Source organism: Artemia franciscana, chromosome 2, assembly GCF_032884065.1.
Source record: "Artemia franciscana chromosome 2, ASM3288406v1, whole genome shotgun sequence".
Taxonomy (NCBI): domain Eukaryota; kingdom Metazoa; phylum Arthropoda; class Branchiopoda; order Anostraca; family Artemiidae; genus Artemia; species Artemia franciscana.
In genome coordinates this window covers 6755287-6782325 of record NC_088864.1, presented here as the reverse complement: position 1 = coordinate 6782325, position 27039 = coordinate 6755287, and the positions used below count along the sequence as shown (strand labels likewise).

General features: G+C 34.9%; 1 protein-coding gene across 6 annotated transcripts in view; it reads right to left on the bottom strand.

The window, feature by feature from the left end:
• Positions 1–3109: 3109 nt before the first annotated feature.
• Positions 3110–27039, bottom strand: part of LOC136036843 (zinc finger protein 583-like) — a 61540-nt gene continuing 37610 nt past the window's right edge. For all 6 annotated transcript variants that reach the window (XM_065719191.1, XM_065719176.1, XM_065719182.1 and 3 more), the window contains 2 exons: positions 21536–21727; positions 3110–6668 (listed from right to left, as the gene is read on the bottom strand). In XM_065719191.1, coding sequence (XP_065575263.1) covers positions 6007–6668; positions 21536–21727 — 854 coding nt within the window. In that variant the 3' untranslated portion in view covers positions 3110–6006. The remainder of the gene's footprint in view (positions 6669–21535; positions 21728–27039) is intronic.

Here is a 27039-nt window from a genome sequence, read left to right as displayed (position 1 = left end):
AATACGTTTTGTGCCGTTTTGTGGGGGGGGGGGGAAGTTCTTCTTTTGTACTGTGGTCTTTTTTGCCCGGTGACTTGTCAATTTAAATTTTAAGCTGCTTAGGATTATAGGTGTTTTTAGTATTTTTAGGTCCAATACCTTCAAGATGTTTTTTGTTGTTGTATTAGGTTCTTTAGCCTAAGGAACACCGACTGTAATTGTCAAAAGATCAGAGACGATAAGATCTCTGACGGGAAATCGGTCATTAAATCCATAGTAAAGTGAAATAATTATCCATCTAAATTAATAACTAAACTACTCGAAATTGCCACAAAAAACCTTTCCATGGTTGGAATGATGTGGTTAGTTTGAGGCATTTTTTTTTTTTTTTTTTGAGGAGTTGAAGAACGTAGAAGATTCTTTACATTGAGGAATTTTCAATGAGGGAAGGGAATTTTCCTTGGAGGAGGAGCCATATATTCCAGTATTATTTAAAAAACGATCAATAATTAAATAAAAAAGTTTAAATAACAAGTTTTTATCACTTCCACTATACAGATTTTAATTTAAAAATCAAATAATCACGGCAAGCATGACACATTTCAGTTTATACATCTTTTTTTATAATGGGTTACTGTCGGTCAATAATTTTTTTAAGGGGCATTTTTTAAATGCCGTTTTGAGTTGTAAGCAAACCTCCCATTGACCATTTCCCCTAAAACCCCGGCTGGTTGTTTTTACGCTTATGCTTTAAGTTTTTTTTTTCTTTTGTTACAAACATCCTAGAGAATGTCTGTAAAACGATGAAAATGCTTTCCATTCTTAGTAGTTCGAAGTTTCGTATTTATATATTATCTCTCTTACATAGAGAAGCATCTAGACCAGAAAGAATTTATGTTCTTAATCAGTAAAAATGAATGACAGATTGTTTCGAAACAGTGATTTCTAAGAAAACGTCTCAGTTTTCAACATTTAAAATGCTATAATGCTATGAATTACACTATTGTTACACATTAAACTATTAATAATAATAGTGCAATGGAAAAAATTGCGCTAAAGGAAAGCAATACAGAAAGAGGGACAAGAAGCAGTATCAAATGGCATCAAAAACATTAAGTCAGATCGGAAGCTTTTTCATTTTTATATAGATTTCAAAATCAGCGTAGGACATTAACTTAAAAGCTTCAGGGCTACTGATATTACTACTATTGTGACTGCGGGTTTGAGTAATCGGATCTGCGAATGATACCACTTGTAACTTTGACTATTTATGACTGTGACTGGAAGTACTAGCGAACGCAATTGTAGCTATGACAAAGACTATCTACAACGGTCATAATTTGCCGCGCGTGATTAAATCCGGCTAGAATCTTCGGATGTTATTTATGATAGAATTTTGATGAAATATTTGCAACCGATGAAAACTTAACAGATTTATTGACATTTCGCCGCGGATAAGATTGTCAGATGAGAGTTGAGAAAAAACATGAAACAAAAAGAAACGAAATGCATGCAAGGTTTATGTAGTAAGGGTGGTCGTATAAACTATGCAGTGGGCTCATTGGATTGTAGATCAGGAGTTCTAATACCCTTTTTATAGGCAAGGTGTTCGGGGAAAGCCCCCCCCCCCTTGTTGCATTTTCCTCAAATGCAACAGATAGAAATTTTGAGATAGCTTCTTGTTCAAAAGTAGTTCAAAGATCATATAACAAGACTTTTGGGGTTAACAGAATCCCCCAGAGTCTGGGAGTAAGGGCTGTAAGTTATGCCCAGGGGCATACAAGGTTTTATGGAAGGTGTGGTTGTGGAACTTCAGAAGAGGCACATTTGATTGAAAACATATAGTTCTAGTTCCCTTTCGAGAGTCAACTATGTTGGAGAGTAGCTTGACCCTCCCCTTCCCTGACATCTTCTTTTTCGAGAACGTATTCAATTGAGATTGTGAGATAGCAATTTTGTTTCCAATAGTCCAGAAATCTAATAACAGTGGCTTTAGGGTGAACACAATCCCCTAGAGCAAGGATTTTAAATTATACCCCGCGGCATATGCAGTTTTTATGGAATGATTCGCCGCATAAACTGTAGATTGGACTGAGGGAAATCAGCCCCCCTAAGTCTCTCATTCCCCAAAACACATCCAATCATAATTTTAATAGAGCTATTTTGTTCAGCTGTGTTGAAAGGTCCGGTAGCTATGTCTTTGGGGATAGCAAGCTAACCACAGTCTTTATAACAAATACAATGTGTAAACAATGAACGGATTGACTAAATTAAATTCCCTTCTCCTAATGACTGTGGGGAGGTTGACATTCTCAAAGACATCGTTACTGGACCTTACGACGAAGCTGAACAAAATAGACGTTAAATGCTCTTTGGGCATACCATTCACAAGTTTCTACGACAACAAATTAAATTCCCTTCTCCTAATGACTGTGGGGAGGTTGACATTCTCAAAGACATCGTTACTGGACCTTACGACGAAGCCGAACAAAATAGACGTTAAATGTTCTTTGGGCATACCATTCACAAGTTTCTACGACAACAAATAGCCACCTCAAAATTTCGATCAGATATATTTCGGGAAAATACGAGGTGTGTGGGGGACAACCGCCCTCCAATCCCTTTGAATCTTCAAAAGGGCACTAAAACTAAAATGATTATAATTCCAATAAGTCCCCTACAAAGCTCCTACGACTAACCTTCCTATTAGAACTTTGTATTCCCCCAGGGCATAACTTACAGCTCTTGACCTGAGAGCTGTGGGGGTTGTGGCAGTCTAAAAATTTTGATTGGATATGTTTGGGCAAGTGGTGGGCGTGGGAGGAGGATAAGTTGCCCTCGAATTACTTTCAACTATTAAAAAGGGCACTAGCCCTTTTAATTTCCGATCGAAAGAATCCTTTTCGAAGTTTCTACGAGGATTCCTTCGATACGAAGTGCCCTGGTCCAAGACAAACAAAAAAATATACATTGTGCCCACATCGCTCTTTATCTAGTTTTTGTTGTAAAGTATTCAACTTCAATCGATTAAAAACATAAAAATTAAAAAAGTAATAAATCCAATCTCCATCACTCTTCAATACAAATACAGAAGGGAAAATAATGAAGACTTTTTTCCCAAGACAGTGAACAAACAAAAACGATTTAATATTTCGGCCCTATATCTAAGAGCCGTCTTCAGCAAAGAAAATGACAAACAACAACACACTTACAATAAAAGTTTTCGGTTTAAAATCCATTTATTAAAATGGCTTAGGCATCATTACTACTTAACGAAAAGTCTTCGTCATTATTTACATCTTTATTTCTGTCATTAGTTTCATCTTTATTACATATTTACATCTTTACTTCGTCATTATTTACATCGCTCTTCAACAGTAAAATACCAATCACCTCGCCTCCCAACTCCACCTTTGTCCCTGCCCACCCATACCCCTCCAACCCAACCTACTAAGCATAATGAAATTCAGCAAATTTCTCCCAAAAATAATCTTTTAAATCTTTTTAAACTGAGGTAGGTGTTCCACCACCCTAAGGCTCAATGGTAGTTCATTCCACACACATGAACCCAGGTGTTTCATGATAAAGAAGACCTGGTACCAAGATGAAAATTAACAACTATATTATCACTTTACCTAGCTTCATAATTATGCAGATCACTATTAATTTGTTACAAACTCATAAAAACATCAGGGAATAAACCATTCTTACACTGAAACACAAATACTGCAGCTTGGTAATCTCTTATCTGACCTACTACATTAAGGAGCTTCAAGGACCTATAACAAGCACAGGTGTCATGCACATCCTGGAGATACCTACCGAAAATAACTACTTTAAACACAAGGTATTTAAAAATTAGTCCTTCCCTTGAAGTCTGTAAAACATTAATCAATAAGTTACCGTGGTACGGCTATAGTCAATTCTACGACACAATGCCAAATTGTTCATACAGAAAATAATTTTCTCAAAAACTTTATAGTACAAAGAAAGGAAACGATCAAAAATGGGGTTTTTAAAGGCCAAATAAAAATACTGAAGAAAAGACAGAGAGCAAATATTTCGAGAGAACATCCACCTCTCTTCTTCACCGCGAACAAACTAATAAGATCAAGTAAAAACAAACAAAAACAAGTGCGGTAAGTACAACAAAACCAATGAAAAAAAATAGCATAAAAAATTAAATAAAATTCAATAAAAGACCAAAAATTAAAAGAATTAAAATCAAATACCTAACAAACAATAAAGTGAGTTATTGGACAGTATTCGCGATTTAAGTAAAATTCAAACAAATTTAAACTGGCAACGACAGATAATAACAAACAACTGAGAAATATAAGGATTTTTTATTCACTCAAACAAACTAAGCAGCAATTGAATAAATTGGAAAGCTAGGTCACCTGATTTCTGTTTTTTAAGCATTGCATTTCTCGTGGATACCTTTTGAGACTTAAGGGGTTGATGATGTATATAATTATGTGATTGGGGAAGTGGTTCAATATTATAGTCATAGGTTTTCACCCGAAGCAAAGTTTTGACCCATTATAAGACGACTTAAATGAAAGAATTTATGCATACGGATTTCACACTCTTGCGTTTTTTCTTGTGTTTTATGAAATAAGGCTTCTGTATGAAATAAAATGTCCTTATGAGAAAATTTTCCCACGATAATCTCATGTGTTAAGTTTTTGCCGTAAGTAATTCTTCTGTGCAATGTCACAGTGTTTATCAAAATGATTTTTTTTTTTAACGTTACATTACCATAAAGACGCTAACAAACTTTTTTTTACAGTCAAGGGGGTTTTAATCAGAGTAAATTGTTTGATGGCCCTCCGAATAGTCTAAATTAGGGAATCTTTCCCCACAAATCTAACAGTCATTGGGTTTTTCCTCAAAGCAAACCCTTTCAAGCAATTTCAGGGCGATCTTCTGAGCGAAATTTTTCTACCGAACTATCCAAGTAAACCGTTTTTTTCCCACACTTAATTATTAGATGCCAATTTAAATTGTCTATTAGGGAGAATTATTACACAAACAGAGTTTGTCTCCAGTATAAATTCTTTTATGCAATTTAAATGGCCCATTAGTGAATTTTTTACTACATATCACGCTCGTAGGAATTTTCCCCACAATGAATCTTTTGATGCGCGTTCAAATGCTCCAGGCGAGAGTAGCTTTCAAACTTTTCTGGCGAAAAATTTTCTTCTTATAAATGCGTCACTCCTCGGGCCATGACCAGATGTATTTTCAAAGAGTATTTTCAAAAGAATCTTTTGATGTATTTTCAAAGAGTCCAGCCGAGACAAATTTTTCTCATAAATTTCACCCTCAGGAGTTTTTCTCCAGAGTGAACCTCTTGATGCAGTTTCAAAAAATCCACATAAGGGAATCTCTTCTCATAAATTTCACCCTCAAGGAGTTTTTCCCCACAGTGAACCTCTTGACGCACTTTCAAAAAGTCTACATAAAGGAATCTCTTCTCATAAATCTCACCCTCAAGGAGGTTTTTTCCCAGAGTGAACCTCTTGACGCACTTTCAAAAAGTCTACATAAAGAAATCTCTTCTCATAAATTCACCCTCAAGAAGTTTTTCTCCAGAGTAAACCTTTTGATGCACTTTCAATAAGTCCACATAAGGAAATATTTTCTCATAAATTTCACCTTCAAGGAGTTTTCCCTCAGAACGAACCTCGTGTTCCACTGTCAAAAAGTCCACGTAAGGGAATCCATTCTCATAAATTTCACCCTCAAGGAGTTTTTCTCCAGAGTGAACCTCTTGACGCACTTTCAAAAAGTCTACATAAAGGAATCTCTTCTCATAAATTTCACCCTCAAGGAGTTTTTCCCCAGAGTGAGCCTCTTGATGCACTTTCAAATGGTTAACGTCAGAGAATCTCTTCTTGAAAATTTCACACTCGCGAGATTTTCCCCATTGTGAAATCTTTGATGAACAATCAATCAGTCAATCTGACATAATCTTTTTTTCACACATTTTACAATCATGGGCCTTTCTCCTTTTCTACACACTCATGGTCGTTTTTCCGTATAATGAGTCTTTTGGTGCACTTTCAAATTGTCGAGGCGAGAGAATTTTTTCTTACAAACTTCACATTCATGGTCTTTTTCCCCAGAGTGAATCTTTTGATGCACTCTCAAAGAATCGAGGCGAGAGAATTGTTTTTTACAAACTTCACACTTATAGTCTTTTTTCCCAGAGTGAATCTTTTGATGCACTCTCAAAGAGTCAAGGCGAGAGAATTTTTTTTTACAAACTTCACACTCGTAGTCTTTTTCCCCAGAGTGAGTCTTTTGATGCATATTCAAACGGTACCTACTATAGAATCTTTTCTCACAAATTTCACACTCATGAGTTTTTTTCCCAGGGTGGCTTTTCCAGGTTTTTTTCCAGGATTCCAAACTGTGGCTTTCAAAAAAAAAATTATGACAGATTTTACACTCACAGGTTTTTATTGCCGTGTTAGATCTTTGAGGCGATTTTAGATTAAAACCAAGAACAAACTTTTCACCACCAACCTTACACTCATCGGGTTTTTCTAGAAGTTCGATTCTTTGATGAAATTCCTTTATCAAATTTGTCTTGTTTTTACTACATTGGTCGATCTTGTCCTTATTGTATGTCAGAAGCTCTGCAGACTTATGCTTGTAATCCACAACAGATATCTTGATATCTAGAATAGAAAAGGCGTCATATCTTCCACACTTCAGTAGAAAGACAAAATAAGCGTTTCAGGAAGACTGATACAACAAACGAAATGCAAAAAAAAGCAGTATAACTTTTCATTTAACCGTTTCTTAAAAATAAAAATAGCTATTCCCGTTTTTACTTTTTGCACCACTTTTTGTTTATTTAAGATGAAGGGGGTCACATTTCTATGAAGGAAAATAGCTTTTGAGTAGCGTCAAATATCACTGCACACCAAACCCCTGTATATGAATCACTGCGCACCAAACGCATCAAACCGGATATATATATATATATATATATATATATATATATATATATATATATATATATATATATATATATATATATATATATATATATATAATGTCGAGGAACCACTAGAGCACCCCGAAGCCAGGCTTGCAGCTGTCAGATATAGTAAAAAAGAAGCTGTATCCAGGAATCACCAGAGAAACGCGAAACTAGGCTTGCGGCTTTACATCAACGAAGGCGTGTCGAGGAACAACCAGAGCAACGCGAAACCAGGCTTACGGCTGACAGATAGTAAAAAGAGAAGGCGTGTGGAGGAATCACCAAAGCAAAGCAAAACCAGGCTTGCGGCTGACAGAGAAAGTAAAAAAAGAAAGCGTGTCAATGTATCACAAAAGCAACGCGAGCATAATCGCCTGGCATTCAAGTACTCCCCTTCCGATGATTATAGCTTGAGTCGAGATATTCAAATCAGGACTAGAAATTCGTCCCTATTGCAAGGCTATGTCAAAATGATTGTTTTTACAAAAAAACTGCTGTATTCCGAAGTGCCTATGTATTATACATGGAATGCTAATAAAAAATGATTTGAAAGTCGAAAATGGGGTGAGTCAGTCGAAGGCAAACCTAATATCTTCAAAGAAACCTCGATAGGAAGAATCTACACCATTCATCCCAATCAAAATGAATGCTTCTTTCTCCGCCTCCTTTTGGTTAATGTACTCGACCCGAACCTCCGTTTCAACCTCCGGTATATGATCCCATCAATAGCCAACCAATATTCATTAAATAAATTTGTTGAGTTACCAAAAGGATCTTTCAAGAAACGATTAAAAAGTTATATAAAGGAATCTGCTTGCAAGAACGGTTTGTAAAAATTTCTAGGTTATATTTTATTTTGCTATCACTCTACTTATACCACCTGAAATATCCTCATTAAAGATACTGTTTTTTGTATTTTTTTTTATTGATAAATTAGTGGTTCATTTTTTGTTTGTTCTGTATGAATGAGGATTGTTAATTTTTGTTTATATGTTTTGCCCAGCAATCAAGCTTGTCTCTCCATTTGGATGAGTCGAAGATTTTGATAAATAGCCTGTAGCCAGAAGACAATAGCCTGTAAGATGATTGCAACCGTTTTTCGATGTGTTTTCCTGTTTATAAGAGTCCCATAGAATATTTTCAGCTACCTGAAATTTTTACATGTTTCTTGCCAGAAAGAACCGTTCCAGATCGCCGATAGCACCCCTAGAGACCAGATTGACAAGCTGGTATAATTAAACTGCTATTTCCACCATTGAATAAGTGCTATTTGAAGGGTTTTCGACAATAGATGGTCTCTCGAGAGAATTTACAGACAGAAGGCAACCCTAACTTCAATTTTGAAGTTCTATGTTTTCAACTTCACTTAATATTGCTTGCGGGAGATTTCAGGTAATTATTACCTGTTATTCCTAGATCTACACCTGCGGACGAAATGAAAGCTTGCTTGAAACATTCTAATTTATGGGCATACGCAAAGACATTAAAATTAACTATAAATATACGTGTCCGATTGCAAAACGATCGCTCTGGTGATCAATTACTGGATATTTGAAACATAATGCTCCCAGTTGACTCAATTTCAGGACACAACTGCCTCTTGAATTCTGTAATTTGGTGTCGTCAAAAAATTATTTAGTTGAAAAGGTATTTCCGAATATTCTAATCAATTATAAAAATTATAAACAGCTAAGTGAACGAGCGATTCTGGCAACAAAAAACAAAGACGTCCAGGAAATCAACAATATTATTTTGACCAAGATTCGAGAACAGTCAGTCATTTACAATTCAGTTGAAACAGTTTTAGAATCAAGTGAAGCGGTTAACTATCCATCAAAAATTAAAAAATTCATTGGATCTCCCAGGGTTTCCACAACACATGCTACAACTAAAAATAGGCGAATGAATAATGCTGCAGCGAAATATTAACCCACCAAAGCTTTGCAACGGCACGTGACTTGCCGTAAAAAAAAACAATGGAAAACGTAATAGAGGCAACAAACTTGACGGGGCCTTTCGAGGGTGAGGCCGTTCTCATTTCCTAGCATTCCCATGATTCCAACGGATCTGCCTTTCCAATTTGAAAATTGCAATTCGCAATTCCATCAGCATTTGCAATCACCATCAACAAAGCTCAATGGCAATCATTAGAAAATGCAGCATAGATCTTAATACGGATTGTTTTTCCCATGGACAATTATATGTTGTATGCTCAAGAGTCGGTAAACCTGATAATCTGTTTATATGCACAGACAATAGGACAGCGATGAATGTTGTATATCCACAAGTTTTACGCAGTTAAAAATTAGCAACTTGCATACGTGTTGCTGGGGCGCGCAGTGCTTCAGCAACGCGTGGCATGGGTTTTAAACATGTTCCTTGGGCGTAAAAAATACCCAACGTGTATTTATGGGGCACTATGCACCCCAGCAACGCGGAACAGGGAGAGGGTTTTAGGGAGTGGGGTGGGGGGCTTAGGGGAGAATAGCTGACATCTCACGTGTTATATATATATATATATATATATATATATATATATATATATATATATATATATATATATATATATATATATATATATATATATATAGATATATATCATGAAAAGAGAAATCACCAATGCAACAGCACAAACACAAAAAAAAGAAAAAAAAAGAGAGAGACAGAAGGAGAAAAGGAAGACTGTTTTCCTAAATTAGTGATTAATATAGACCAGCAATTGAATGAGGCCTGAACCCTACTCATCCATACAATCACATAGGTCAAACAGCATAGCCACATACAATCAACCATAAAGAATAATCCATGGACAGGCAGTCATGTCGTCAATAAGCATAAGTCGTCATTTACCAAACAATAGAAAAAATAATATAGACAAATAATTCAGAGGCAACACCTAACATAAGGGCTCATCAGGAGAATACACTGGCCTATATAGGGTTTCGCCACTCTAAATTCTCTACCCAGCACAGTGTTGTGGCTACCACAGAATATCCATGGCATCCCCGCGTCAGGTATCGCCCCCAAAATACAAGCCTATGAAAGAAAAAAAAAACAGCAAATGTAAAACAACCAAGTAAAACCAAAACAAGCTTATCCTGTTAATGTATCCCTCCCTTTAGCAACAATAGGTAAACTAAATATTATAAAATTACCAAATCACAAATATTAACACATTGCAAAAAACCTGAATGAACTAAACATATATAATATATATATAAATATATATATATATATATATATATATATATATATATATATATATATATATATATATATATATATATGTATATATATATATATATATATATATATATATATATGTATATATATATATATATATATATATATATATATATATTGTGATAATAATAAATTAAGTTTTAAAATGTATAATAAAACGGATGATTTTGATTTTGAAGTGATTAGTTTCCCATTCCCTGAAAGTAATATACACTCAAATATCACATATTCAGCGTTTTTCTCACAGTTACTTCGTTATGCAAGGATTTGTAGTAATTATATTGATTTTAAAAATAGAAGTAAAATCTTAAGCCAAAAATTAATATCAAGAGGTTTTACACCGTAAACTATGGTTTGGTGGGAAAATGAGGTCTTCTAGGGGCAGTTGCCACCTCTGCTCCACAGTAAACTACACAGCTGACCCCAACCCCTTGCCACTTAGGGGTTGGAGAAGGGTAGTTATGTGGTCCTGGAAATACTTGAAGTTGTATATTGAACAAGAAATACTTGTTCCAATTATTTACTTGACAATTCCACCGTAATATCCTTTCCATACGCTCTACCCAAAATCTTAAAATGAAAATAAACTAAGTTTATAATATCATTTGTCATACCTACACAAAAAATGATCTTTATTTCCAAATTTTGATCATTTTAAGTAGTGAAGGGCTTTTCTATATAGGGAGAGGTCAAATAACTACCTAAGCCTAAAGGTACATTTCTATTCAGCTAGCAAAATTTTCCACAAGCATGTCTATATTCAAACCTGTCTGCTTAGTTAAACTTTTATTTTTATCTTAGTTGAAAATTTATTTTTTACAGCAAAGAATTATATATATATATATATATTGTGATAATAATAAACTAAGTTTTAAAATGTATGATAAAACGGATGATTTTGATTTTGAAGTGATTAGTTTCCCATTCCCTGAAAGTAATATACACTCAAATATCACATATTCAGCGTTTTTCTCACAGTTACTTCGTTATGCAAGGATTTGTAGTAATTATATTGATTTTAAAAATAGATGTAAAATCTTAAGCCAAAAATTGATATCAAGAAGTTTTTCGGCAAATAAATTAACTTGGCAATTTAAAAAATTTAGTTTTCATTATAACGACCTTTTAAATAAATATCAAAAGAATTATCTGGAAATACTTAAAGAAATTTTCAACTAATTTCGGAGGTTCGAGAAATGATGTGCCAGCCCCATTTATTTTGAATTGTTTCTATTAGAGCGGATTTTTTTTTAAAATAGCCACATGGTAAAGATGAATTCTATAATTGTTTAGTTCATTCAGGTTTTTTGCAATGTGTTAATATTTGTGATTTGGTAAAATTTATCATATTTAGTTTACCTATTGTTGCTAAAAAGAGGGATATATTAACAGGATAAGCTTGTTTTGGTGTTACTTGGTTGTTTTACATTTGCTGTCTTTTTTGTTGTTTTTTTTCATAGGCATGTATTTTGGGGGTGATACCTGACACGGGGATGCCATGGATATTCTGTGGTAGCCACAAATGAAAGTTCGACAAATGATGAGGCAGCGCCATTTGTTTTGAATTGTGTTTCTAATAGAGCGGATTTTTTTTTTTAATAGCCACATGGTAAAGATGAATTTTATAATTGGTTAGTTCATTAATTTTTTTTTTTACAATGTGTTAATATTTGTGATTTGGTAAAATTTTTCATATTTAGTTTACCTATTGTTGCTAAAAAGAGGGATATATTAAAAGGATATACTTGTTTTGGTGTTACTTGGTTGTTTTACATTTGCTGTTTTTTTTTCATAAGCATGTATTTTGGGGGTGATACCTGACACGGGGATGCCATGGATATTGTGTGGTAGCCACAACACTTGGCTGGGTAGAGAATTTAATGTGGCAAAACCCTATAGACAAGTGTACTCTCCTGATGAACCCTTGTGTTGGGTTGTTGCCTCTGAATTATTTGTCTTTATTGTTTCTTGTAGTTTATTGTTTATTGTAAATGACGACTTATACTTATTGACGACATGACTGCCTGTCCATGGATTATTCTTTATGGTTGATTGTGTATGGCTATGCTGTTTGACCTATGTGATTGTATGGATGAGTAGGGTTAAGGCCTCATTCAAGTGCTAGTCTATATTAGTCACTAATTTAGGAAAACAGTCTTCCTTTTCTCCTTCTGTCTCTTTTTTTATGTGTTTGTGCTGTTGCATTGGTGATTTCTCTTTCAATGATACATATATATATATATATATATATATATATATATATATATATATATATATATATATATATATATATATATATATATATATATATATATATATATTATTTATATATATATATATATATATATATATATATATATATATATATATATATATATATATATATGTATGCGCATGTCAAAACAGGGAATAGAGCAGTTTTAAACAGAAGAAACTCCATTAAAAACAAAACCGGCAAAATCTGTATTCAAAATTTAGAAAAACATTAGAACAAGAAGAAAGCGAGAGAAAATAGTCAAATAAGTTGAAATAGCCAATAGCTTTTTTAGTTTTGAACCCCGTGAAGTAAAAAGATATGTAGAGAAAACTGAATTGAATTGACATGGATTGAAGAACTGATTAAGGTGTAGATGAAGGTATCTTTTGAGCCTAAGTCGAGTTTTGTTTTTGTTTCTGAGTTTATTCTTGCTTGAAATAGCTATTGGGTGCCAAAAACTATGCACATAATTTTGCATTTTTGCAAACTATCAAATCAGCAAAATGCTTTGTCAATTATAAATTATTTTCATAAGCTGGATAGTCAGTGGAACTGCAAATATTACAGTCAAATTTGACCAGTCCGGTTACTGCATTACTGCTACCTAGATGGAGAGCCTCAGCTCTTCAATTCATTATCTATTTTGTTCGTTCCACTACGGTGTACAGAATGGACTATTTTGTAACCTTTTGAGGAAGGTTGGCTCGATTGCAAATTGCTTTAATGGGCCCTTTTTAAAAGTAAAGTGACTACAGAGAAACCATTATCTCTTTGTGTCTGTTTCGTTACCTAGCCTAGCCCCTAATCCCAAAATTCCTAGATATTCGATCAATATGTAGAGATGAAATTCAAAGCAAAAATCCATAAAATTACTATGGGTGAATAAATGAAGCCCAAAACAGAAATAAAGCTTAAACGATAAAAACTAAAAGTAAAATAAAGGCAAAACCAAGCTTAAAGGGACGGCAATTACAAACGATCAGATTTAGGAAAGCCTCCCGCTAAACCTTCAAAAGGTCATAGCGTCAATTCCACTTTACTAAAAAAAAATTTTTTGAACATTTTCTCTCTCAAAAATACAAACCAGAAAAGCTGAAAATCGTACAAAAAATTAAAGAAAAAATAAGTTTAGAATGGAAAGAAAAATTAAAACATAGTGTCGTTTCTTTTTGTATTTTTTTTAAGAAGAAAAAGATCTTTAATTCTTTGCTGTAAAAAATAAATTTTCAACTAAGATAAAAATAAAAGTTTTACTAAGCAGACAGGTTTGAATATCGACATGCTTGTGGAAAATTTTGCTAGCTGAATAGAAATGTGCCTTTAGGCTTAGGGAGTTATTTGACCTCTCCCTATATAGAAAAGCCCTTCACTACTTAAAATGATCAAAATTTGGAAATAAAGATAATTTTTTGTGTAGGTAAGACAAATGATATTATAGACTTAGTTTATTTTCATTTTAAGATTTTAGGTAGAGCGTATGGAAAGGATATTACGGTGCAATTGTCAAGTAAATAATTTGAACAAGTAAGTATAATAATAAGTATTTTTTGTTCAATATACAACTTCAAGTATTTCCAGGACCACATACCTACCCTTCTTCAACCCTTAAGTGGCAAAGGGTTGGGGTCAGGTGTGTAGTTTACTGGGGAGCAGAGGGGGCAACTGCCCCTCCCAGACCTCATTTTCCCACCAAACCCTAGTTTGGCCCTCCCCCTGCTGAAATTTAGTTTTTTCCCAAAATGTTGTCAGAACTAAGATAAGCCTCTATAATTCAAGCATCCATTGAAAAAAGTCACTTTATCTTTTCTATTACTATAGCCTATGGCTCGTTTTTCCGTTGTCTCTGTCGTTCCCATTGATCTCAGAAAATTGGCTCCAACTTTGACCCCCTCCCAGGACTTTGACAAAATTACGCCATTTGTTTTTGGTATGGATTTAGTGACCTACTAAGTATATTGTTGCGAACGATGGACTTGATGACCTCTATTCCTTTTTGGATCAAAATGCTAGACAAAATACCTTCCCAGGACATGCTTTAAAATATGAGCGCATCACATTTACAAAAACAGTAAATTTATCTGAAAATGATCATATAAAAGGGACAAAGCCATGATTGAAAAAAAGACAAAGCAAGTATGAATCGAATGCAAGACACTACAATTTGAAATCCAACGCTGTACTAACAGAACCAAGCCTCTAATAGTCTGATTTGATATATTGGTGTATTGACGTTTGTACATTATTTGCGTAGCTTATTAAAGGGCTTGGAGAAGGAACATAAGGTGGTTGTTCTTGCAGACGTCCAGTTAAAGGTTTTGGACCATAATTATTACAACGATGATATCATTTTATAATTCCAAGCTTTTTTACTTCAGAAGTGACACCAAAAGTGTTGTTTTTAGTGCTACATCACACTTACGGATGGTGGAATTGATAAAAATCACGTAGACATGTGCAATAGATTTCAAAGGAGCCATTCAACAGCACTCTAAAAAGTTCTGGTAGGCCACTAGCCTTAGCTTTTCCACTTGAGATATGACATCAAAAGTGCCATTTGCAAGTTGCTAAAGGTAGAATCTATTAGAAGGACACAGATATGAGCAATATCTTCTATACGAGCTATTAAAATGTGTATACCTGCGATACCAATATGCGCAATCAATACACGCAATGACAATACGCCCATACCGATGCGTATGATATTGATAGGTCCGATGCATATAGAGCGTATAGCCCTTTCCCTGGGGACTATGAATGGCCACATCTTCACCAAACATATAAATAGTTGACCTTTGAACTATGTTTAAATGGTTATCTCAAAATTTTGATTGGATAACTTTGGGTGGAGGGGACCTTTTGAGAGAGACTAGTTGCTCTCCAATCTTTTCGGTCACTTAAAAAGGCACTAGCAAATTTAATTTCCGTTCAAACTAGCTTTTAAATATCTCTTTACGATTATCTAGTCATTCGCTTGGTGAAAAGAAAAAAAAGAAAAACAAGACACATCAATGCTACCCATAAAAAGTGATTTTCCTCGGTGTTCAAGGTGGAGGACTGTAATTGTCTTACCAAAGGTTTTCAATTGTGCTGATTACAATGGTAATTTTGATCTGGCGCCATTTCCAAGAATTTTTAGGCTCTTTTTCATAATCACCATAAAGTTCTTTCCGCAATAAACTTTTACTTTTAAGAGTAACCGAAACTATAACTGCCATTCGTGATTAAGTGTCAGATAGCATTTATTCGCTCACATGGCAGCTTTTTTTCAAAACACGTTTATTAACTTTTGGTTACTATGGGCTGTGGTTGGCTCTTTACTAGGTTGCATAAATAACTGTGATCCTACTTTTTCAAGAGAAGTTAATTACCTTATTTCGTGCTTTGGAGCAAAGTTAAGGTCCATGATGTATCTGTTCTACTTTATGCTAATAATGGCAAAATTAATATATGTAAATGGTTGAATGAAGTGAACAGTTCCAAACAAATTTATATAGCATGATATTCCACTTTTTGTCATTTGAGACTGATATGGATAAACAAGAGCTAGGAGCTCATTTGGCACTTGTGACGAGGTCGAAAGAGCCAAGGGCTCATTTGGAATGGGCTCTAGCACGTAGACTGCAAGATTTTGATTGTAACCTTAATTATAATAGTGCTGTGGCTAGGCATAATTGCGCAAGGCTATTACAATCAAGAAACACGGATGAATTGAGTTGTTACAGCCACAAGGTGGCATGTATTCGGTTGTAACAGCTAATGATCATGCGTCATGAAATCTCTCCCATTGATTGGTGCGAATATATAAAAGCTATGCGATTCCTGTATATATTACATAAAAAAACTAGTTTTTTTAAATGGAAGTAAGGAGCGACATTAAAACTTAAAACGAACAGAAATTACTCCGTATATGAAATGGGTGGTCCTCTCCGCAATCCCTTGCTCTTTACGCTAAAGTTTTTAATTGTTTTGAAAAGCAGAATTGTAGCAAAGAGTCAAACTTTAGCGTAAAGAGCAAAGGATTGCGGAGAGGACAACCCATTTCATATGCGGAGTAATTTCTGTTCGTTTTAAGTTTTAATGTCGCTCCTTACTTCCATTTAAAAAAACTAGTTTTTTTTATATAATTTCTGAACGTTTTTGAATTAATGCATGTTTTATTTTGGCTCTCCACACATAAATTATTAAAATGAAATTTGCATATTAATTCCTTTTTTGGCTAAATGGCTTTCTCTTAGTTTTGAGTCCCCTCTTACAATCGTATAGTTTTGAGTCTCTTAGTTTCATCGTGCACAGATGAGAATGGCAATAAGGCTATATTTAAAATTATGATTTAACAAATTGTATTTGAGTAATCTCGGGCCCCGGATATCTCAACTGTTGACCTCAGTTGGCTATTATAGTGGGTTGTCCTCTCCGCAATCCCTTGCTCTTAACGCTAAAGTTTTTAATTATTTTGAAAAGCAGAATTGTAGCAAAGAGTCTGGCTGAATTGTGTATATTATATTCATGCTATTGTAAGTTTCTGTTTCATTTAATTCGGTCTTATAGGAAAAAGAAAATAATTCGGTGAATAATTTTTGAATTAATGCATGTTTGATTTTGGCTCTCCAAATAAATAAATTATTAAAATGAAATTTGCATATTAATTCCTTTTTTGGCTAAATGGCTTTCTCTGACCTCAGTTGGCTTTTTCATGACCTCAGTTGGCTATTATAGTGGGCTGTCCTCTCCGCAATCCCTTGCTCTTAACGCTAAAGTTTTTAATTATTTTGAAAAGCAGAATTGTAGCAAAGAGTCTGGCTGAATTGTGTATATTATATTCATGCTATTGTAAGTTTCTGTTTCATTTAATTCGGTCTTATAGGAAAAAGAAAATAATTCGGTGAATAATTTTTGAATTAATGCATGTTTGATTTTGGCTCTCCACACATAAATTATTAAAATGAAATTTGCATATTAATTCCTTTTTTGGCTAAATGGCTTTCTCTTAGTTTTGAGTCCCCTCTTACAATCGTATAGTTTTGAGTCTCTTAGTTTCATCGTGCACAGATGAGAATGGCAATAAGGCTATATTTAAAATTATGATTTAACAAATTGTATTTGAGTAATCTCGGGCCCCGGATATCTCAACTGTTGACCTCAGTTGGCTATTATAGTGGGTTGTCCTCTCCGCAATCCCTTGCTCTTAACGCTAAAGTTTTTAATTATTTTGAAAAGCAGAATTGTAGCAAAGAGTCTGGCTGAATTGTGTATATTATATTCATGCTATTGTAAGTTTCTGTTTCATTTAATTCGGTCTTATAGGAAAAAGAAAATAATTCGGTATTTCGGGGCTTCTGACATTATTACTCCTTTGCGGAAGTTAGGCTCGAAATTGGAAAAGGATTATATTTTTTCTCTGGGCCCCTTCCACCTCTTAGTTCGTTTATTTTCCCATTAGTCTTCACCTGTTTTTGCTTTATAGTTGTGTTATCTCTTAGCAGTTCTTTCGTAAGTTGAGTTATGGCTGTGGTATATATGTTTTATCGCTCGTATAGTTGTGTTATTTTCAAATTATACTCCATAATAGAGAGGCTCCTAACACCCAGCATTGTATATTAAGCTCTGAATTTGACGTTTTTTTCTAACGCGACCAGATTCGTCCTGCTTCCTGAACCCTTTTCATTGAGTTTTTCTTCCCCCATGACATATTTCTACAAGGAAAGATCCTCCCACATAGTCCCCTCCCCTCAACCCTACCCCCAAAACCAAAAAAAAAATCCCCCTGAAAACGTCTGTACACTTCCCAATAACCATTATTATATGTATTAAATAAAAAAAAACAAGTTTTTTGAAATGAAAGTAAGGAGCGACATTAAAACTTAAAACGAACAGAAATTACTCCGTATATGAAAGGGGTTTTTCCTCCTCAACGTCCCGCTCCTTACGCTAAAATTTTTTATTGTTTTAAAAAGTAGAGTTGCGAGAAAGAGTCAAACTTTAGCGCAAGGAGCGGGGCGTCGAGGAGGAAAAACCCCCTTCATATACGGAGTAATTTCTGTTCGTTTTAAGTTTTAATGTCGCTCCTTACTTTCATTTAAAAAAAACTTGCTTTTTTTATTAAATTTCTGAAAGTTTTTGAATTAATGCATGTCTGATTTTGGCTCTCCGTACTTAAATTATTAAAATGAAATTTGCATATTAATTCTTTTTTGGCTAAATGGCTTTCTCTTAGTTTTGATCAGACGATTTTGAGAAATAAGGGGTGGGGAAGGAGGCCTAGTTGTCTTCCAATTTTTCGGTTACTTAAAAAGGCAACTAGATATTTTAATTTTTAACGAACGTTTTTATTAGTAAAAAAAATACGCAACTTAAGAATTAACTTACGTAACAAACTTTTATATTCTTATATTTTTAATTATAAATATGAAGGGGTTGGTCCCCTTGTTAATACCTCGCTCTTTACACTAAATCCTATTTTGTCCCAATTCTTTAAGAATGACCCCTGAATCAGAAAGGCCGTAGAATAAATAGTTGAAATTACTTTAAAAATTTTTAGCATAAAGAGTGAAGTATTTATCTCCTCCTAAATACCTCGCTCTTTATGCTAAAGTATTTTAGAACCCCTCATATGCGTAATAATCTCTGTTCGTTTTCAGTTTTAATGCTTCTTGTTTCTTTGAATTGAAAAAACTTTTTCAAGTTTTCATTGTTCAAAATTTTCATTGTTTTTTTTTATTGTAATGCTAGAAAGTCCTGCGCCCTTTTCATTGAATTTCTCTTCCCCCATGAAATATTCCTCCAAGGAAAGATCCTCCCATATAGCCCCCTCCCCTGAACCCCACACCCAAACCAAAAAAATCCCCTTGATAACGTCGGTACACTTCCCAGTAACCAATACTGTATGTAAACATTGGCCAAAGTTTGTAACTTGTAGCCCCTCCCCCAGGGACTGTGGGGGATAGGTCATCCCCAAAGACATAGTTATTATGATTTTAGACTATGCGGAACAAAATGGCTATCTCAAAATTTTGATCCGTTGACTTTGGTAAAAAATGAGCGTGGGAGGGGGCCTAGGTGCCCTCCAATTTTTTTGGTCGCTTAAAAAGGGCACTAGAACTTTTCATTTCCGTTAGAATGAGCCCTCTTGCAACACTCTAGGACCACTTGGTCGATACGATGACCCCTGGGCAAAAAAAAACAAAAAAAAAACAAATAAACACGCACCCGTGATTTGTCTTCTGGCAAAAAATACTAAATTCCACATTTTTGTAGATTGGACCTTGAAATTTTTTCTATGGGGTTCTCTCATACGCTGAATCCGATGGTGCGATTTTAGTTAAGATCCTATGACTTTTAGGGGGTATTACCCCCTATTTTCTAAAATAATGCAAATTTTCTCAGGCTCGTAACTTGTGATGACAAAGACTAAATTTAATGAAACTTATATATTTAAAATCAGCATAAAAATTTGATTCTTTAGATATATCTTTTAGCATCGAAATTCCGTTTTTTAGAGTTTCGTTTAAAATTGAGCCGGGTCGCTCCTTACTACAGTTCGTTACCACGAACTGTTTGAAACACTTGTTGAAGTTTGTAACTTGCAGCCCCTACCCCAGGGACTGTGGGGGAGTAATTCATCCCCAAAGACATAGTTATTATGGTTTTCAACTATGCTGAACAAAATGGCTATTTCAAAATTTTGATCCGTTGACTTTGGGAAAAAAATAAGCGTGGGAGGGGGCCCAGATGCCCTCCAATTTTTTTGTCACTTAAAATAGGGCACTAGAACTTTTCATTTCCGTTAGAATGAGCCCTGTCGCGACATTCTAGGACCAATTGGTTGATACGATGACCCCTGGGAAAAAAAAAAAAAAAACAAAACAAACAAATAAACACGCACCCGTGATTTGTCTTCTGGCAAAAAATACAAAATTCCACATTTTTGTAGATAGGAGCTTGAAACTTTTACAGTAGGGTTCTCTGATACGCTGAATCTGATGGTGTCATTTTCGTTAAGGTCCTACGACTTTTAGGGGATGTTTCCCCCTTTTTTCCTAAATAAGGCAAATTTTCTCAGGCTCATAACTTTTGATGGGTAAGACTAAGCTTGATGAAACTTGTATATTTAAAATCAGCATTAAAATGTGATTCTTTTGATGTAGCTATTGATATCAAAATTCAATTTTTTAGAGTTTTCTTTACAATTTTTTACTTAGCCAGATCGCTCCTTACTACAGTTCGTTACCACGAACTGTTTGAAAGAAATAAGTTCGTCAAAACTTTCTAGTTGTGAAACTAACTTACACCAAGCAGCAACATAAGAGATATTAACATGGATGGAAAGTTTGGAATTATAATATATTTTGATGACACTGATGCATTTTTGAATGAGCTTTCACCTCAAATCAACGGTGATGTTTCTTCAAAGGAATTCAATAAATATGAGGCCAACATTTTTAACCTATCTGATGGGCCATCCAATAAATTCAAATATTATTATACAAGTGACAATACAAGACTTGTGGATATTTTATTCCTAGTTGGGAAAAACCAAGATACAGTAAGCATTGAATATGAAGCAGTTAGCGGTACAGCAATAGTTGAGGAGAATGCAGGAGATGGCAAACGAACTAAACTTGAAATTTTAGCACAGAAGACGAAAAAGAAAACAGTAAAATGGACAAAGAAGAAACAAAAAAGCTGATTCAAAATTGTAAGGATGAAAATATTTGAGGGACAAGAAAATCTGAGAAATTGATTTTGGAGACACATTTAGCTGATCTATTATGGGAAAATCAACGGTTGAAAAAATAACTAGAAGAGAACCTTTTTCTACCTATGTCACAATTGAAACGCTTTTTCCCTGCAGAAATAATTCTTCGATGATGTGATAGTACTGAGCTGGTGCTGAACGTTTTCTCACACACATCACATTTGAAAGCCTTCTCTCCAGCATGAGTTCTTCTGTTATATGACATTTGGTATCTTCGCGAGATATTACAAAAACTTTTTATTAGAAATAAATTCAATATTATTCATAAATAGATCTCCTCTGGGTAATATTTCTAATGAGCTACCTGGATTTTGATTGCCGTCCTCCTTTTCAGTGACATCATTGTTAAAAAATACATGGAAGTCACTGGCCAGCTCAGGTTCACAATCTGAATCAATTTCTTGCTTAACATATACACTTGTAAACTTAGGAACAAACTGTTTTCTGGTGTCTTGTTTGGGCGGATCATTTCCATGAATTGACGCAATAGTAAAACCTAGAAAAAAATCAATCAAAATTTTAGTCACAAACACAAATAGACAAGAAATTTAGGGACAAACATAAATATAATGAAAAACTTTAGTCACCAGCATAATTTAATCAGCATAAATTTATCCAAAAGGGTAGAAAAGAGTGAGTGGAAATCGTCCTTCCCTCCTTCGATAAAATTTGAAAAAACTATTAACTGATAATTTTTTTGACTTTAATAAATCAGAAATTTCTCAGACTTTTAGGGTTAAATATCAGAATGTTTAAATTAAACAGTCAATCCATATTCATTTGCTTTTTCCTGTTTTCAGTAAAGTGCAAATGATGTTCTGGTATTCAGGAGGGATGGGGATTTAAGCCCTATTCATGTTATTTTCTTCTCGTCTTGAGTATGACTTGGCTACTTGTCGTAATTTCTGTTCGTTTTGGGTTTAATTTATTTATTAATGACGATGATCTGTGGTAGTTTTACGGTTGAAAAATTATTTGACTTCATTTCTTCTCATTTTTGGTTTAATGAAACTCTTTACTTTTCTTTGCAAATTTATTTTGCCGAAAATGGGTCTTAAATCAATTTTTGCTCGTTTTTTGTTTACATAATTTTTTCATAAAAAAAAATAAAATCTATTTTAAATCTTTCGATTTTTAAGATGGCAGGTTTGCTTCTCACTCAATAGTAAAATATGTCTCGGCTTTTTCTACAATTAGCCGTTACTTGATGACAACAACGATTCCATTTTAATTCAGGTCATCGAGCCATCAAGTCATGGCTCATTGTAGAAATAGCCAAGACAGATAGTCTATATTCCTTGGCTTGCTATTTTTATGTGAGACAGGTTTCAAAAGTTTTAAACAGCATAAATCCTTTTGAAAATCTGGACACATATAGTGTTGTTTGAATTACTTAAATATCTCCACAAGTTGACCTGAAAAACACAACCTAATACCATTCCTGCAACATTGCATCTATCAAACAGTTCGTGGTAACGAACTGTAGTAAGGAGCGACCTGGCTCATTAGTAACCAAAACTCTAAAAAACGGAATTATTATAACAATAATTACATCAAAAGAATCGCATTTTAATGCTGATTTTAAATATATAAGTTTCGTTGAGTTTAGACTTACCCATCAAAAGTTACGAGCCTGAGAAAATTTGCTTTATTTTAGAAAATAGGGGAAAACACCCCCTAAAAGTTATACAATCTTAACGGCCATCAGATTCACCATCAGATTCAGCGTATAAGAGAACCCTGTTGGAGAAGTTTCAAGCTCCTATCTACAAAAATGTGTAATTTTGTGTTTTTTGCCAGAAGGCACATCACGGATACGTGTTTATTTTTTTCCCAGGGGTGATCATATCGACCCAGTGGTCCTAGAATCTTGCGAGAGGGCTCATTCTAACGGAGATGAAAAGTTCTAGTGCTCTTTTTCAGTGACCAAAAAAATTGGAGGGCACCTAGGCCCCCTCCCGCGCTAATTATTTTGCCAAAGTCACCGGATCAAAATTCTGAGATAGCCTTTTTATTCAGCATAGACGAAAAACCTTATAAATATGTCTTTGGGGACGACTCATTCCCCCACAGTCCCCGTGGGAGGGGCTACGAGTTACAAACTTTGACCAGTACTTGCATATAGTAATGGTCATTTGGAAGTGTACAGACGTTTTCAGGGGGATTTTTTGGTTTGGGGGGGGTTGAAAAGAGGGGAATATTATAGGGAACTTTCCTTGGAGGAATTTATCACGAGGGAAGAAAATTTCCATGAAGGAAGCGCAGGATTTTCGAGCATTATTAAAAAAAAAACAATGAAAAAAAAAAATGAAAGGTTTTTTCAACTAAAAGTAAGAAGCAGAATTAAAACCACTTAAAACTAATAGAAATTATTACGCATATGATAGACTAGCCTCCTCCTAATACCTCGCTCTTTATGCTAAAGTATTTTTAGTAATTTCAAATATTTGTTCTACGGCTTTTGTGATTCAGGGGTCATTCTTAAGAGATTGGGACAAAATTTAAGCTTTAGTGTAAAAAGCGAGGTACTGACTAGGGGGTGAACCCCCTCATATACGTAATAAAAACATGAGGATACAGAAGTTTGTAACGTAAGCTAATTTATAAGTTACGTATATCTTTTACTAATAACAAGAGCTAAGAGCTCATATGGCCCTTGTGACGAGGCAAGAAGAGCTAAGAGCCAAGAGCTCATATGGTGTGAGCCCTAACAAAATTCTAAGAATCAATAGATTGATTTAAAAGGAAAATCAGAGGATTAATGCCGGTCGGGATTTAAAATAAGAGCTCTGAGTCACGATATCCTTCTAAATATCGAAATTCATTAAGATCCGATCACCCACTCGTAACTTATAAATACCCCATTTTTTCTCTCCCTTTAGCCCCAAAGATGGTCGAATCTGGGAAAACGACTTTATCAAGTCAATTTGTGCAGCTCCCTAACACGTCTACCAATTTCCATCGTCCTAACACGTCCAGAAGCACCAAACTCGCCAAAACACTGAACCCCCCAACTGCCCCAAAGAGAGCGAATCCAGCACGGTTACGTCAATCACGTATCTGCGACATTTGCTTATTCTATCCATCAAGCTTCATCCCGATTCCTCCACTCTAAGCGTTTTTTAAGATTTCCGATTTCCCCCTCCAACTTCCATATGTCAACAGATCTGGTCGGGATTTGATATAAGAGCTCTGAGACATGAATTCCTTCTAAATATCAAATTTCATTAACATTCGGTCACCCGTTCTTAAGTTAAAAATACCTCAATTTTTCAAGATTTTCCAAATTAACACCCCCCAGCTCCTCAAAGAAAACGGATCCGTTCCAATTATGTCAGTCACGTATCTAAAACTTGTGCTTATTCTTCCCATCAAGTTTCATCCCGATCTCTCCACTCTAAGTGTTTTCCAAGATTTGTTTCCCTCCTCCAGCCCCCTATGTCCCCGGATCCAATTCGAGTCGAAAATTGGACCATCTGAAACATAATATCCTTCTATATATCAAGTTTCATTCAGATCCGGTTACCTATACGTAAGATAAAAAAAAAACTAATTTTCACGTTTTCCAAGAATTCCGGTTTCCGCCTCCAACTCCCCCCAAGGTCACAGGATCTCGTCAAAATTTAAAAGCTTTAAAGTACAAGATCCTTCTAAATATCAAATTTCATTAAGATCTGGTCACCCGTTCGTAAGTCAAAAATACCTCATTTTTCCGGATTACCCCCCCCCAACTCCACCAAAGAGAGCGGATCCGGTCCGGTTATGTCAGTCACGTATCTTAGACTTATTTTTATTCTTCCCATCCAGTTTCATCTTGATCTCTCTGCTTTAAGTATTTTCTAAGGTTTCCGATCGCCACCGCCCAACTGCCCCAGCCCCCAATGACGCTGGATCCGGTTGAGATTTAAAATGAGAGATCTGAGTTACGATGTCCTTCTAAATATGAAGTTTCATGAAGATCCGATCACTCCTTCGATAGTTAAAATAACATCATTTTTTCTAATTTTTCAGAATTCACCCCCCCCCCCCATAGAGCGGATCCGTTCTAATTATGTCAATCACGTATCAAAGACTTCTGCTTATTTTTCCCACCAAGTTTCATCCCGATCCCTCTACTCTAAGCGTTTTCCATAATTTTAGGTTCCCCCCCAAACTACCCCAATGTCGCCAGATCCGGTCGGTATTTAAAATTAGAGCTTTGAGACGCGATACCCTTCTAAATATTAAATTTCGTTGAAATCCGATCACCCGTTCGTAAGTTAAAGATACATCATTTTTTTTAAGATTTCAGAATTAACCCCCCCCCCCCGCCCCCCTCCCCAAATACCCCAAAGAGAGCGGATCCGTTCTGGTTATGTCAATCATGTATCTAGGATTTGTGTTTTTTTTTCCACCAAGTTTCATTCCGATCCCTCCACTCTAAGTGTTTTCCAAGAGTTTAGCTTTCCCAACTCCCCTCCCCAATGTCACCAGATCCGGTCGGGATTTAAAATAAGAACTCTGAGACACGATATCCTTCCAAACACCAAATTTATTAGGATCTGATCAATTGTTCGTAAGTTAAAAATACTTCATTTTTTCTATTTTTTCCGAATTAACCGGCCCCCCACTGCCCCCCAAATGATCAAATCGGGAAAATGACTATTTCCAATTTAATCTGGTCTGGTCCCTGATACGCCTGCCAAATTTCATCGCCCTAGCTTACCTAGAAGTGCCTAAAGTAGCAAAACCGGGACCGACAGACAGACCGACAGAATTTGCGATTGCTATATGTCACTTGGTTAATACCAATTGCAATTTTTTGACTGTTTTGAAAAGTGGAGTTAAGAGAAAGAGTCAAACTTTAACGTAAAGTGCGGGGCTTTGATGAGGAAGCAGCCCTTTTCACATACTAAGTAATTTCTGTTCGTTTTTAGTTTTAATGTCGCTCCTTACTTTCCGTAAAAAAAAATGTTTTTTTTCTGTTTAATCCTATCTGAAAACCTGAATAAATTTAAAATCTTTTGATTTAGTTCAATTGTAAGAACAGAAGTAGTAATAGTAGTAACCCTGAAAGTTTCGACTCAATGCTCTCAGTCTTTTTGGGATATTGCTTTTACGTCCTATTGGCAAACAGCATACAAATAGTGCCATTTAATTTAGTTTTAAAGAGAAATTAGTTCCAAAACGTAATAGGTAAATTCGGTTATTTTATAAATTTCCAGAAAGCGCAAATAAATACTTATATATAGGATTTCATAGTATAGATATCGTTAATGCATGGATAAATTTAAGCTTTACAGTTTAAAACAACTGATAATTGGCAAGACAAGGATGTTAAACGAGGCAAACATATTCAACTCAGGGGCAAACGGTAGCAACAATGTAACTTTCTTAAGGGGGGACGGGACAGAAAACCACCATCCGGCTATCTCTTCCATGTTTAACACTATTAGTTTGTCCAGCAACAAAAGATGTATAAGGATATTGATTTCGATCTGTTGCCCTGATCTAGCCCTATAATCTGTGTTTACTCCCTTTTTTCTTTTTTTGCTGGGCTTTCAACATTGATGCAAATATTGCATTTCATGCAAAGTCTATTTCATTTTGTCTAAGAAGATGGTACAAAAAAGTCTATTAATATTGACACGGACTTGTAGAGGGTCTTGAAAAGAACAATGTGACTTTTTTTTAAGTGACTTAAAACAGTTTCTTAGATATCCCAACCCCTCCTACGTAACAGCTCTTAAGCGTCTTTCCCATAAGGCAGAATAAGAGGACGAAAGAAAAGGCTGCCAATGCTTGCAAAAGTAACATTTTTCGAAATCA